Source organism: Pseudorca crassidens, chromosome 16 (genome assembly GCF_039906515.1).
Source record: "Pseudorca crassidens isolate mPseCra1 chromosome 16, mPseCra1.hap1, whole genome shotgun sequence".
Classification (NCBI taxonomy): domain Eukaryota; kingdom Metazoa; phylum Chordata; class Mammalia; order Artiodactyla; family Delphinidae; genus Pseudorca; species Pseudorca crassidens.
Window position 1 is genome coordinate 31415548 of NC_090311.1, and position 15757 is coordinate 31431304.

General features: G+C 43.9%; 1 protein-coding gene across 2 annotated transcripts in view; it reads left to right on the plus strand.

The window, feature by feature from the left end:
* Positions 1–376: 376 nt before the first annotated feature.
* BLNK (B cell linker) overlaps positions 377–15757 on the plus strand; it is a 75396-nt gene continuing 60015 nt past the window's right edge. For both annotated transcript variants that reach the window (XM_067709874.1, XM_067709875.1), the window contains exon 1: positions 377–575. In XM_067709874.1, coding sequence (XP_067565975.1) covers positions 529–575 — 47 coding nt within the window. In that variant the 5' untranslated portion in view covers positions 377–528. The remainder of the gene's footprint in view (positions 576–15757) is intronic.

A 15757-nucleotide genomic window follows, 5' to 3' on the forward strand; every position in this document is an offset into this window, starting at 1 on the left:
AAGTGGAAAAGTTTATCCATGACTTTATGCAAATGAGCAGAAAGTCCCAAAGAGACTTTCAGATGGAATTGATTATTCTGCTTTTCCTTGAGCTCAGGAAGGGGACAGCATGACACCTGCTGAAAACAAGGACTATATGTGTTCAGGACAACAGGAAGTAGTGACCAGCCAGAAGCTTGCCCTGACCTGATTATAAATCTGGTTACAGAAGAAAGCAGCTGGAAAGCAATTTGCATGTCCAATAGGTTTCACTATTAAAGTTTACACAACGTGGAGTGATCGGCCAAGCCGGCTGGCTACCCAGATCACATGACTATGTAGAAACACGAAACTTGACTACATGCTCAAGCAAGTTTTACTTCTTCCTCGTGCAGGGGTGTCTGCCAGCAGCCTGCAGTCTCAGAAATCAGACTCAAGTGACTAGGACTCTTGAGATCAAAGGCTTACCATGCTACTCCCCAGGACAGCCAGGGACTGCTGACGTGACCACTGGACAGTGATCTGTGGTTCGTATAGTTACCAAAAATAATGGATAAGCTTAATAAAATAACTGTCCCCGCCAGTCAGAAGTTGAGGTAAGATTTTCGCCATCCAATACTTTTCCTTCTTCTTCTCCTTTTTTTTTTTTTTTTTCAATGATCTTACTGCATCTCAGAAATACTGAAATCCTGGAATACTTTGCTAGCTGTAAGGCAGTGGGGTGTCAATTGCTACAGGGAAAGGGACTTGCATTTTTAAAGAAATGTGTAGGAACAGGTGAGCTTACTCTAGCTGGCTTTGCCAGTGATGGATTGAAGTGTAAAGCTTTGAAGAGAAAAGAAAAAAGAAAAGCCAAGGGCTTAGACTCTACCAATGGTCAGCTTGGAGAGTCTGAACACAGCAAGCTTTTCTAAAAAGAGTTTGGTCTAATCTGAGTACTCAAATATTTCATTGTGGATTACTATTTAATGTTAAAGATTGTTGTAATAATTTGTATCCGTTGTCGTTTTACTATCTCATTTATTTTGTGGCGGTATGTCACAAGTGTTTTGGGGAGATTAGATCTGTTTTTCCAGTGTCTCCATGTCAGTGTAACAATTATCTATAAAAAGCCACTTAGAAAGAATAAATAAACCAGAAGTGTCCCAAGGGGAAAGAATCAAGAAACTCTTCTGACTTATAGAAGAAAAGACTTCCCAAATTTTTATTTTGAAGATTTTCTTTTTGTCTCTTTGTGACAACATCATGGCTTTTTGAGACTGGAACTTTTAAGTGTTCAATGAGTGTTTTATATTTCAGCTACCACTTGAACTTCAGTTTTTCACAGGGTGATGTGACACGTGTAGCAAGGAAGTTATCAGAAATGATAAGGAGCTAGAGAATCAGAGCTTTTGAGACAGAATTTAAGAGAAATCAGTCTGAGAATGGCAGAGGGACAGCCCTTCCCAGTTAGAATATGGGTCATAGACCTGGTAGGCACTTGGTAAATGATAGTTTGAAACGAACTGCTGGTCTGGAATCAAGAGGCAGCATGGCCGCGGTCAGCCCTTTCAAGGGTGTGTTGATAAGGAGACAAAAAGCTTCCTCAGTCTTGCCCTTGGTCTCACGTTGCTACACCGTCATGGGAGGTGGGTAGGTAAAACAGTGCAAGTAGTAAGTGACTCAGTGAGTATAAGAAGTGAATTGGAGTAGCTGGAGAGGTTTGAACAGAGAAGACGCTTCAAGTGCTGAGCTTTGTCAAAGTAAATGAACAAACAAAATCAAATGAAAACGAACATGTAGATGTTGAGAACGGAGTCGTGGTTACCAGAAGTGAAGAGACAGGGGGCGGAGGGTGAAATGGGTAAAGGAGGTCAAGTGTATGGTGATGGATGAAAACTAGATTTTTGGTGGTGAGCACACTATGGTACATACAGAGGTAGAAATATAATGTTGTAAAAGTGAAATGTACATAATGTTATAAACCAATGTTACCTCAATAAAAATAAATAAATAAATAAAGAGCTAGCCTTTGAGAGGCAGGTAAGATAAAAGAAGTTGGAGAATTGGAGGGAAAGCCTGATGTGCTGGGAGGGAGGAAAGACGGAAGCTGACGCTGGGAGCTGGACTTGACTAGGTCCATTTGTAGGATGATGAGGAGAGTCTTCTGCCCAACAGAGGCTGTAGAATAGGCCTGTGGGACCAGAAAGTCCTCAAAAGGTTAGATGCGTAGGGTGGGGCCAGATCACAAAGGGCAGAGAGGGCTCTAACCACGGAGGGCTGGAGAACGGTTTATACAGTGACAGATGTCATGCCAGTGGGCTTAAGGGAGGTTGGCGGGATGGACTGGAGGGGGCGGAACCTGGAGGCAGGGATGCTCAGTTAGAGGGGCGGTTAAGTAACCCAAGCCTCTAGTGCTGCAGGCCTGGACTTGGGGCAGAGCAGTGAAAAGGGAGAGCGAAGGAAAGACATGCCAAAGAAACTAACAAGGCATGGATATTAAGATTTCTCCCAAATGAGCAAGAGGGTTTAGAAGGTCCTTTTCAGAGATATTCCATAACCTAGGCCTATACTAAGTCTTAGAACCTCTTTCAGGATATCCAGATGGGGATTTAAATAAAGAGAGGCAACAGAACCTAAATCACTTTATGATCCTTCCCTCGGGGACAAAGTTCAGCTTTGTCACAGAGCAGTCGATAGACAACATACAACACTAGATTAGAGGGTAGAAAACCAAAACCGTATTGTGGATAATCATATACTACCTTCATCTGCTCAGGCAAAAGTAACTTTTTTTTTTCTACTTGGTTACTGAGTTGTTTTTACAGAATTGGCCTGTTTTAATAAAATGTGCACTGTCGATGTGAAACGTTTCAAAGAAATGAAATTGTAAACACAGTGAACTTGAAGCACCATTTTAAATCTTTTCTGTAATTAGATGGGATGGCGAGGAATAGGTCAATGAATACTTGATCCCTGTGGTTTGTATCCTCTGTCCTGACAGGTTATCACCAATTCAGAATGTTGCCAGCTGTGTAATTATTTGGCATCAGATGACAGTATAAGTGAAGAGCTGTGTTCATACTCTTAGGTTTATCAAAGTTTATATGATAATTTGCTTAAATTCTTAGCCAGAAAAAACAGAGAGATAGTGAGTGTCCATCAAGGGGGAGTAAAAGGGATGACCCTGATCTAGGGGGTGTATTCCCAGGGCTGGAAAGAGACTAGAGGCAGAAGGAGTGACCAGGAGGGAGGGAAAGTAGAGTCAGCTAAGAAAAAGAGAGCAGGCATGATTGGGGAAAAAAAAAAAAAAAGATTCTCAACATGAAGGAGAAAGAGAAGGTTCCAGATGGACCTTCCCAGATGGACAGCTGGGGATGAGTAGTCAGCCTGAGAGTTTCTACTGCAGAGGAATTGAGAAAGGCGAAGTGGTTAAGTTGTATGTGACCACAGAAATGTGTGAGCACAGATTCTTGCTTTTTTTCTCCCTTTGGGGCACTACATGAAGTTGGTTTCTCTGTTAATGGGAATTCAAAAACTCTCAGGATCTTTTAGTTGATTCTTAGCCATGATTTTCCCTGGATTTTATAAGGTAATGATATCATCAGAAACTCAGCTCAGACCTGGGGTCTCAATCCTTCCACAGTAAGTATTCCTATTCATAAAAATATTACACTCCTAGGTAAACGTTTCAACATTTACAGTCCTGAATCACAATGACTATATTCCTTTCAAGTTAGTGAAACTAGTTTGTAAGGGAAATTTTACGTTTTTATATTTTTAATAACCTCCCAGATGACTCATCGTCTGTGCATGTGTATTTTTCTTTGTAGCTCCCATAAACACGTACTCACTTATTTTTACAAATGGAAAAAGTCTTTGACACAGGTGTGGTCAAGCCAAGTCTCCCTAATCCTTATATTATTGGTTGAAGAGTATGGTATTTTTCAGTCAAACTAACATATGTGTGAGTTTAGGAAAGTTTACTTAAATTCCCTGGTCCCGGCTACTTCAGCTGAAAAGATAGAGATAATAACAGCACTGATCCCACAGGGCTGTTGTAAGGATTACAGTGATCCTGGTACATAGTAATTATTGGATTGAAAAATGGTGGTTATTTAATATCTTATTGTTATTCTTATTAATTCTATAGGTGTGCAATTGATTTTCCGAACAGAAACATAGTACTTTATGTTGATCCTTGATAAATTTCATGTCAGTTTCAGTTCTTCTTTTTAGCTATTTTGTCTATTTTACCTGTTGCTTCTGACATCTGTGGCATTTAGCTTTGCATGGGCTGTGACGTGACAAACGTCCCTTCTCTGCCCTAATCTAAGTGGCTAATAAACTGTTGAGCATGACAGAGCCCTGCCATGGGTGTCTGGGTCTCACGGCTAGGGCTCTCATTTGGAGATCCGATTTGACAGATCCTGGGACATGATTTTTCTTCTCAGGTCTTGGAATCCTCAATTGGCATTTCCAGTTACTTGACTTTTCAAGTTCAATTCTTCAGAAACAGAGTTATCTTCTTTTCACCTTTCTGCCACTAGATCTCTCTCTGGTCCTCCCTGTTTCTGTCAATGGTGTCATCATCAACTCTAAGCCTGATGCATCCTTTCCTCTGTACCTCCACTCACCTAACACAACCTCTAGTCTTTCTTTCATGATGCTTCCATATATGCCCTTTTCTTTCCTTTTCTACCACACCATCCTGGTTAGGTCCTCATCACCCTGTGTCTCCCAGCTACAAAATGAGGAGTTTGGATCTGACAATTCTCAAAGTCCCTCTCAGCTCTGATGCTGTGTGATCCTTTAGCCATGAAGACCATGCTTGAAATGTTACATCCTCTAAGGCTACCATTTCATCCCATGACCCTCAGGAAATATTTCCTGATGGAATTATCAACTTGTTTGAGATAGTTTTCAAAATATTTTCAAACTCTTTTCTTACAAAGTTTTTGAAAACTGCCCAACTCAGAACACTGGGAACAGAGGATTAATCTAGACAGCATCCAGATGCATCATCTAGAAGGTAGCTATGATGTATTTAGAAGGACAAAGCAATTGGTACCCAAAAGGTCAGGATTCCGATTGCCAATTACGAGCTATGGGTCCTGATGAAATCACTCAACTTCTCTAAGCCTCAGTTTCCTCAACTGTCAAATAAAACTAGAGATGCCTTCCTCACAGGCTTGTTGTGAAGACATGGGCTAAAGTGCCCAGAATATTTGTCACATGGTCAGTATAACAAGTAAATAAAAAGTAAATACAACAATCAGTACTTTAACCCACCCTTCATGAATGACCATCTGTTCTCTCTCTTCCTACTCACGGTAGAAGATCCAACCCCCTTTAACTGGAGGGCAAGCAGAGCAGGAAGCTGCCCAGGGGCTCACAGTGGGTGGATAGAGCACATCCTGAATACAAGTGTATCTCGGGCATCTCTCTTCTCATTCTTTTATAAGTTTAGATCAGAGGCCAGTGCTGAGGTGGGAGGGCAAGAGGAGGCACAGCATCTAATGGTAGAGATAAGATAGACTTCCCAGGAAGTATGGTTTCCTATTCTCCTCACACTGCCTACCTGCCTTATGTCAGCTGAGAACCTGCACAACTAGGCTATATTGTGTTGTACCAATGGATGCAATTCTCAGACAAGGTCTCTGTCTTCTCATGGGCAAGCTACATGGGAGCCACTTTAGACATTTGCTTGGTGTTTGTGGATTTCAGGATCATCACCTAGGAAAACTCAAGGCACTCTTTCTCATCCACTCTGGGCATGGGTCTGCCAGGAAAATGCTAAACCAGAGTCCACATATTCAAGGCACCCTCTCTTCTGGATCCAATAATCACCTGAACAATATGTGCTGTGGCTGAACAATTCCTCCCTCTTCGTGCAACCTGTCCCCAAAGTGGCTATGATGCAATTAATTCAGTTTCCAAGAACTGAACCACAATTACACTCTAGCCCTGCCTCTTACATCACTGGACGGGAGGAGATTGGGCTGGTACCAGATGCCTTAAGCACACATTTACAATCTCTCGGTTTTCCCCCACAGATGATTAACCTCATCTGTTCTGTGGAGAATTTACTTATTTGGTGCCTTTTCAAAGAGGATCTTACTATTGCCCTCATGCAATGACATGAAGGAATCTAGGCTTGTTAAAGAAAACATGAATAAGAAAAAAAAGAAATTAAATAATAGCTTGTTATAGAGATATTGAAACACTGGATGGCTTTCTTTGGCTTTTTAATAAACCCCATAGAAGTTATCTCCTTCTGCCCTCCCCCAAAACATAGCTGCATCATTTAGATCAGTGGTTCTCCACCAGGGACAATTTTGCCCTCCAGGGGACATTTGACTATCCCACTTGGGGAGGGGGTGCTGCTCGCACCTCGTAGGTAGATGCCGGGGTGCTGCTAAACACCCTGAACTGTGCAGAGCAATCCTTACAGCAAAGTATTATCTGGCCCAAAATGTCAATAGTGCTGCATCTGGGAAACTCTGATCGAGACCAAGTGGAATGAATTCTGTGTAGAGCAGGAAGCACAGATTCACTTGCATGTGCTTATAGTGACAGTATGTATTCATAATACATATCTTTGCAATTGATGTGGCCTCTGCTTGCTGGACTGATTTTCCTCTGTCTGGGATGATTTGGGTCAGGGGTTGCCAAGGGGAAAGTTCAGAAGTGCTTGAGCCTATATTTCAATGAGTTGTTTTTGAAAAAAAGAATTTTTAGTGTCAAACAAAACTAGATTCCAGGAACTCCACGCACCACTGAAGCATAAGTTGTTCTCTCCTGGATAGAGAAGTGAGAGCAGGAAAAGATTTCCAGACATCATGTCGCCTTAGAATAGTATGTTTCTACCTCTCTAAGTAGACTGGGCAACTTGAGTGGACACCACTAGAGTTAGGATAAAAAGTCAGTCAGACTCCGATTCTGTAGGTTAGTGGTCACAGGGGCTGCCGCTGCCTCCCCATCAGACACATTGTGTCTCTTACTTTGTGATTTGGATCCATCAGGTCCCCTTAAATCTCACTGACCTGGAACCATTCTGCTTCTTTAAGGTGACCCTGCACCTCTCTATTTGCTCCCTTAAGTGTTGATGTCTAAGCTCTCAGAAACAGCTTTAGTTTTCTCATTCCATGTACCTGCTCAGCTTCCTAAGCCTCCAGGGACCAAGCACACAATTAGAGGTTAAGAGGATGGCACACCTGTGGCTCCAGAAATGGGCCCCCCCTGCAGATTGGGTGGAATTCCAGCCCCATCCAAGTCCTGCCTCCAGATCCAGGGAGCCGTGAACCCTGAAGCGTGCTCCAGCTAACTGTCCGCTAGGTCCCACTGACCTCAAGGACCCCCAGCACATTGTAGCGAAGCAGCTTTTGTGCCGGGCTCTGATGTTGGAGCACAGGTCCCCTGGTCTGCGGTGGAAACCCTCCCTCAGAGAAGCACACCTCCTGCTGTGGGCTGAGCCTCTCGCTGGCTCATGTGCTCCCATTCCCAGTTCTGCGTCCCTCAGTGGGCAAGCTTGTCTTCCTTCCCACGCCTGTACCTCGCTCCACAGCTGAGGACTGTCTGCTCCCAACAACTCCTCCCTCCAGCTCCTCGTTGTTTGACCCGCCTTCTCCTACCTGTCCCGTCTCACCTCCCTTCCGAAAGGTCATCCATCAGCAGCTATATCTGCAGGCTGATTTTCCACTCAGGTGTTTTCACAACCCTTTTAAAGCATCATGGTCTAGGCCCCCAAACAGGCCGTAGTCCCTCAGTCCAGCATGGCTTGTTTCAATGCTCATTTCCACAGCAAGGCATGGAAGTCAGCTTAAGGGATGTATTGCATGTCCTTGATGGGCGGTGCTTCCCTGTTGGCCACTTTCCCGAAAAAGGAGCTCGTTATCCCAGGGGCGTCTCTGCCTCCCAGCAGGCTAGCTGGGGGCCCCAGATCTCGTCCAGGTTTCAACACTCCCCACAGTGTAGGGAATACACAGCAGAGGCCACCAAGTTTCCTGGGCCTGTGCTGTGCAGTCTCACAGGGCCCCATGCTTGGTTTAATGTCTGCTGTTGCAGTCTTAAGATTCTCAATAATTTTCAACTAGTAGCCCTGCATTTTCATTTTACACTGAGCCCCAGAAATTAGGTAGCCAGTGCCGGCCACAAGTTCCGTGAGCCCCCTCGGCTGAGCCAGCTCTCCCTGCAGTGTGTCAGGACGCAAACATCAGTGGAGAAGCCTCCTCCTTTCCTCTCCCCAGCCCCCAAATCAGAAAGGTTTACAGGGCAAGTGAGAGGGAGCGGCCATCTCTCTAGTCCCTCAGGTAAGAGGCCCAGAGAGGTGAAGTCACTTATCCAAGCTCACACCAGAAAGGCCTAGTCTAGAACTACACCTCCATGTTTGCCTAGGAGGAGGGAGGAACAGCAGGCCACGCCTTCCTTTTTTTTTTCCTGTGTTATTTACTGGCCAGTAAAACGTTCTAGCTTAGTCTGTGTTCTGTATTTTTCTGAGACTTTTTTTTTTGTTTAACTAAAAAGCAGCTAATTTACTAGTCAGAAACCCCAGTGAGGCCCTACAGAATATTACTGTCAGTATTTCATGCTATTATATGTTTCCAGGTCCAAACTTGAATTTCACACTGACTCAGTCATGTTTGGTACCCTACTGAGACTATATATTTTTCAAGGAATGCTCCCACAATTGTTCATGGAATCTGAGAGTGAGTTATAATTAAAAAGAGCAGAGTTGGTCTTATGTGTAGACTAAGCATACAGGACCATGTTGTATAATTTAAGAAGGGCCCCAGAAAGGTGTTTTTTGCTGAACTTTGGAATCAGGCAGACCTAGGTTTGAATGCTTGCTCTGTACTCCCTTGTTCTTGGTCTTTGAGAAGGTTACTTAATCCTTTTTAGCCTCAGCTTTTCACCTGGAAAATGGGAATAATAATATATAATATAATAAGGGTGTTGTAACAGTAAACATATTAAATAGAGAGTAAAAGTTCAGTCAATGTCCCCTCTGCACAAGTCCCTCCTGGCCTGGGCTCTCCTGTTGCCCCAGTTGTGTCATTAGAGAGACATCCTCCTGGGATAAGGCGTGTCTCAGAGTCCTGGTCCAAACTTAAACATCACTATGTGTAATAGGTTAAGGCATTAAGCCTTAGCCGTCACTAACACCCAAGTGGGAGTCTAACAGCTCAGACCGTGGGGACAGAGAGCTGTGCTCTTCTGTCTCCAGCACAGAGGTGGCTCAGTCTATGGTTGTTAGTTGAAAGAAGGGGACATTGTTCAGGAAAGTGGTGATAAGAAGGAGGGGAAGGTCAGAGGAGGGAGACCACACCTAAGTAAAGGGAGTTCCCAGCGGGGAGGCTGTGACTGAGGTTGCTTGGACCAGAGGATTAGAGAGTTGAGCTCAAAGGTAGAAAGAAATGCCCTCCCCCATTGACTATGTTGTTGCTGTTTACTTTACAACTTCACTTGGTTCAAAGTGCAAAAACTGCAGGGTGAAGAGTACCTTTTAAGCATGTTTGACATATTAATGACCATACCTAATCCTGGACAGGAAGGAAACAGTCATTTTAGTGCAAATAACTACAGTAGAATCAAATACAAACATGAGAAATATACTTTCAAAAAGGAGCATGGCAAATGTAATACCACATCACTGGAAAACTGGGCCCTCTACATACATGTAACTATTTTGCCTTTTGAATTGTCTTTACAGCCTGTTCAGGGTCAAAATCTGCTTTTTACAACTGAAAACCTTTTGATTTCATGTCATCACCACATTTACAGATTATTTCAGTTGCCCAACCAATCCCAGATGACTGGTCAGATTCACCTGATGAATGCTGAAAACAACTCCTAACATGACTAAAACAAAAGTTATTCATGTGCCTCAAAAGTAAATTGGAAAAAAAAATCCGCTTTAAAATTGTTAATGACTACTTGGGGTGAGGAACTGTTCTGCAACTAGTTAGTGGTGGTGATTGCACAGCACTGTGAAGTTACTAAATGCCACTGAATTGAACACTTTGAAGTGGTGGAATGATGAATTTTTGATAATGAAATTATTTTCCATATTTACCATAAAATATTATGAGGATCCATGATCATATTTTTGTTCGACCAATTAGATACTGTATCAAAGCTGTTTTTTTAAAAAAAAAATGTATTAACTGGGGAATTCCCTGGCAGTCCAGTGTTTAGGACTCAGGGCTTTCTCTATCGTACGCCCGGGTTAGATCCCTGGTTGGAGAACTAAGATCTCGCGAGCCGCGCGGTGCGCCCAAAAAAATAAAAAATGTATTATCGATAAATGTTTCTGGATGGTAAACATTTAAGAATGTCAATGCTTCCTTCCACTTCAATCCCTACACGTGATATTCCCCAATATCTTTTTTTCACTAAGATCCCAAAGAAATGAGCTTCAGTCAAATTTTTTCAATGTATCGGCAATACCATTCTGCAAAATCTCTCTTTACTCCCTGAAAATATCTTTGCTTTTAGCTATAGAAATGAATGCCCAGACAAGTGGGTGTACCATGTAGACACAGCCAAGGCTCATGTTTTTTCTACATTGAGGCTAATTTTTTAAAGAACACGCTCAAATTCTTAAAACATATTCCTTTTCTAGAATTACATAGGATTATATTTTCAGAATTTTATGAAAATGATTAGAGTTACTTATTTATCCTTGAGTCTTACAAATTTGAGAATCATCAGTTTCACACAATAATTTTCATGCTGTTAGAGGAAAAACTGTAAACATCACAAAATTCCTGCTACCAGCAACTAGTTAGAACAAGAAGCAAATCAGAGCCCAGGGACTTCCCTGGTGGCGCGGTGGATAAGAATCCACCTGCCAATACAGGGTACATGGGTTCGAGCCCTGGTCCGGGAAGATCCCACATGTCGTGGAGCAACTAAGCCCGTGCACCACAACTACTGAGCCTGCGCTCTAGAGCCCATAAGCGACAACAACTACTGAGCCTGCGCACCACAACTACTGAAGCCCGCACACCTAGAGCCTGTGCTCCGCAACAAAAGAAGCCACCGCAATGAGAAACCCACACACCGCAGTGAAGAGTAGGCCCCGCTCTCAGCAACTAGAGAAAGCCCGTGCGCAGCAACAAAGACCCAAAGCAGCCAAAAATAAATAAATTTATATTTAAAAAAATAGGCTTAAAAAAAAAAAATCAGAGCCCAGTACAGGATTAAGTAACAGGACCTCTGGGGGTTCTTCCAAACCCATGAGTCTCCCTTAACGTTTTTGCTTTTCACAACCTGCTTTCACATGTTTTAGGAAGAAGCTTCCCTCTATCCCAGCCCCTCCCTGCTGTGTGGGTGAGTGAGAGCAAGCACCAGCAAGAGGAAGGAAAGTGCTGCATCCCTACAGACCCCTAAAATCTGGGAGGGGGGGAGCCTGACAATTTCTGCTGTCACATCAAGGGGCAAATCTTCTAAGAACTTTTTACAGCTAGTATAACCTAGTTTCCTGTCATCTCATCAGCGTCAGAGCGGTGTGGCCCAAGCCTCACTGCCTCTGATAGGGTTGAGTGTGCCAGGAGTTTTTTGGAAAGGAATCAGGGTATTAGTAGGATCATCCTTGGTCCTGGTTATGCCAAGTCAGCCCAATTTCGGTCTGCTTATAACCGAGATCAGCAATCTAGATATGCCAGAGACTACCACAAAATATTTGCAGATCTCAGTGGGAAAAAAAAGAAGGAAATGGTGGAGCGTCTGCAGAAACTTGAAAATTACTTTCTCTGGTTAATAGGTGGTTAGTAAGACAACCCAGGCTGCGAGATGCTCACGTGCAATGTGCACACATGCCCCTACTCCAGGACTCTTAGGTGGCCTTTCTGACTAGGGTGATAAGAAGGGCACACAGGGATAGCTACCCAGGTCTCCTTGCAGCTGAGCGCAGCCACTCTGCTTGTAAGCCTGTTCCGGACCCAGAGAGCCCCTGCCACATTCCTTCCTGCCGCCTGTGTGCCCTGCCCTCTCTTTCCGCCTTTTCCTGCCATCTGTCCCTTCCTCTTTTTTCTCTGCCTCTCCCTAAAGACTGAAACAGGCCCCTAAGAGACCACGCAACCGTCTAGCAACAAGTCTGACCTTGGGGACTAGTGGCAGGGCAGTGGGGGCACATGTGTTCCCGGTAAAACCCACTTGGCTGGTAGAGGGATTGGATGCCTTCTCCAGGGACGGAGAGGAAGGTGCCCAAAGAGGCCCGTGGTGAAGCTGGTCATCCACCCTGGTGAGGGGCCCAGGCTGAGACAAGTCAGCACATGTCATCCAGGGGTGATGAGAGCACGGGTTCTGGAGTCAGACGGCCCGATTTTGAATTCCAGCTCTGTTGTTTATTACATGTAGGACCTGGGGCAAATTACTTCTTTGGGCAAATATTTTCTCACTATAAAAATTAGGATAATCACAACAATGTGAATATACAATGCGTATGTGAATACACTACTGACTGTACACTTAACATTGGTTACGATCATAAATTTAAGGTTGTGTGGTTAGTTTTTGATCACACTTTTTAAAATGGGGATAATAATAAGACCTACCTCACACGGTTGTGAGGGTTAAATGAGATAAGCACGCGAAGTACCTGGCACATAACACATGCTCAGTGAGCGCTGGCGTTCACTGTTGTCGCCATTGATTATCCAACTGACCACTAGCCTGGCTCACTGGGCTTGGACTGTAACCATGGCTCTGGGCTATGGTATGAGAAGTTGGAAGGCACATCCCTGCCATGGAAAAGCTGCTCCTCTAGAAGGAGACTCGGACCATGTGTGGAAAGGGAAGGAGCAGGGTGTGAGGGAAAGAGCTGGGGGAATCCTCAATAATTGATCTTGGTGCAATGGGAAAATGTCTCTGGAATTTAGTGTCCTCCCTTCCAGTAGGAGGCTGACCCAGGATATTCCTAAAGTCTCTCTCACCATCAAACTTCTGTGACTACCTTGATAACAGGCAAAACTAGGAGTTGGGATTTCAGAGCTGCGTGGTCTGAGACCAGCCCGGTGACCTACTGGGCCTTGTATCTGCATCTGTGAATGGGGCTGGGGGAGCTACCTCACTCTTGGGAGGCTTCTCAGGTTATCACAGGATGGAAAGGACTTGCCAAAACTTCTGTCCCAGCTTCACCGTGGACTCGCTCTCCAGAAGGAAGCAGCTTTGGTTGCTGAATTTGCAAATCTAAATATAACACCAATAATACCACAGAAAGGCTGGCCTGGAGGAAATGGGGCATGAGGAAGCCAGGCCAGGGCTAGAAGAGGCTGTGGAAAGGACGGAGGAGGGAAGCTGGTGATAGGACAAGGTCTGCTGCATGCAAAAAACAGAATACTCACTAAAAAGTGGCATTCTGTTTCAAAATGACGGTCGGTAGCCAGACTTCAGTTTTGAGATGGAAGTTATCCAAAAGGAAGATATTTTGTGTGAATCAGAGAATTCCTACCCCCCACCCATCTGCCTCTCTCTGTCCTCTGGTCTGATATAAGTCATAGGCTTCTGTCATGTGATATGGTGGCAGAAGGGACCTTCCTCCTGCATTACCAGACACAGGGTTTGTGTTCAGGGTAGCTCTGGATCCACACATGCCCTACTCAGTCTGCACTCACTGAATATTTGTGGAGTAAATAAGTCAAATACATGTCTTACATAAAACAAATAATAATATTAAACTTTAAGGAGGAGGCCCCCCAAGTCAGTAAATCAAGAAATAATATTTTCATGTAATATTTTAAAAATCAAAATTAATGCAAAAAATTCCATGATGAACAAAATATTAACATTTTAAATGAAGACAGGACCAGGGCTACTGACACGGCGCTGTGTTCCAGCACAGTCCTCTGTGAGAACTGTTGGCCTTGCGGCCATCAATTCTCTCTTCTGCCCAGCTGAGGCCCTGAAGGCCACTCCTAGTGTTACTCCACTATTTTGGGGATCCCACTGCTGTGGGCTTGGGCCAGGGCCCAGCAGAGTTGCCTTCCTACTGGTCTCTGAGCCACCAGTGTCACCATGCCTAGGCCCTCCTCCATTCTTCCACCCTAATCATGACACTCCTCTGAGTAAAGGTTTCCAAAGGCTTCCTGTTGCCCATAAACCCCATCTCCTTGGCCTGACTAACAAGGTCCTTGACTCCCTGTATCCCCCCAACCCAGCCTCAGCTTTGACGGCACCTTCCCCCCCATACCCCCAATTCCTGGCACTCTCAGCTTCTCACTAGACCCCAAACATCTCAGACAATTTCCTCTGAGCCTTTGTAGTTGCTGTTCCCACTACCTAGCTGCTGTTCCTCACTCTTCTGCCTGGTGAATTTTTATTTTCCCATCAAGATCCAGCTCTCAGGTCACTTCATCTTAAAACCTCAAAGCAGTCACTCCCTTTTTAGGATTCTTACAGCTCTCTGATCTTCCTTGTTCCCAGCAAAGAATTATGAGTAGTTTTCACTTGTTATCTGTCTGTATCACATGAATTTTAAAAAATTAGCTGTATTACTTTCATAAACTGAACAAAAAAACTATTTTCAGTTTAGGACAAAAAAACAGTTTAAGATATAAAATACAAAAAATGTCATGTGAACCAAATCATAATTCAAAAATTGCTATAGCACTGGAGATTAAATGACTAAGTACTATGTGAGTGCTATGAATTCAGGATATATAGAAATATAATTTAGAGCTGCGAAAGACTTGAATGTCCGTGTAATCCAGCCTTCTCATTTTACAGGAGAAAATGAAGCATTAAGTGTGACAAGAATTGCTCAGATTTGCACAGCCAGGAAGCTTCAGAGATTAGAGTAGAATCTGCATCTCTAGACTCTCAATCCAGTGCTCTTTCCTTAAGTGGCCTCCCTTCCTGTGCCTTTCCTGTGTACAGATCAAGAAATGATCTGTAAGGGGAAAGGGATGACTTGAGCTGGGCCGTAGGCTGGTGGGATGGAATGGGAACAATTGTGTGTTCATAACAGTGGGTTAATTATGTCTAAAATGTTTGGTGTCCAAATTTTGAAGGCCTTTGAATGCCAAGCTAATGAGTTTTTACCTTATCCTGCAAGCAACAGGGAGACATCGAAGAACTATTCATGAGTGGAATGACATGATAAAAGCAATTTAAGAAAATGAACATGGGGAAGGGGAGAGACTGAAGGTAGGGAGACAAGACGGGGGACCACAGAGGAATGAATAAAGAAGATGTGGTACATGTATACAATGGAATATTACTCAGCCATAAAAAGAATGAAATAGGGCTTCCCTGGTGGCGTAGTGGTTAAGAATCTGCCTGCCAATGCAGGGGACACGTTCAATCTCTGGCCCGGGAAGATTCCACATGCTGCAGAGCAACTAAGCCCGTGCGCCACAACTACTGCCTGCACTCTAGAGCCTGTGCTCTGCAACAAGAGAAGCCATTGCAATGAGAAGCCCACGCACCGCAATGAAGAGTAGCCCCTGCTTGCCTCAACTAGAGAAAGCCCATGCGCAGCAACGAAGACCCAACACAGCCAAAAATAAAAAACAAATAAATAAATAAATTTATTTAAAAAAAAGAATGAAATAATGCCATTTGCAGCAACATGGATGGACCTAAAGATTGTCATACTGAGTGAAGTAAGTCAGACAGAGAGAGAGAGAAATATTGTATGATATCGCTTATATGAGGAATCTAAAGAAAAATGATACAAATGAACTTATTTACAAAACAGAAACAGACTCATATACTTGGAGAGCGAACTTGTGGTTGCCGAGGGGGAAGCGGGGTGGGGGGAATAGTTAGGGGGTTTGGGATTGACATGTACACA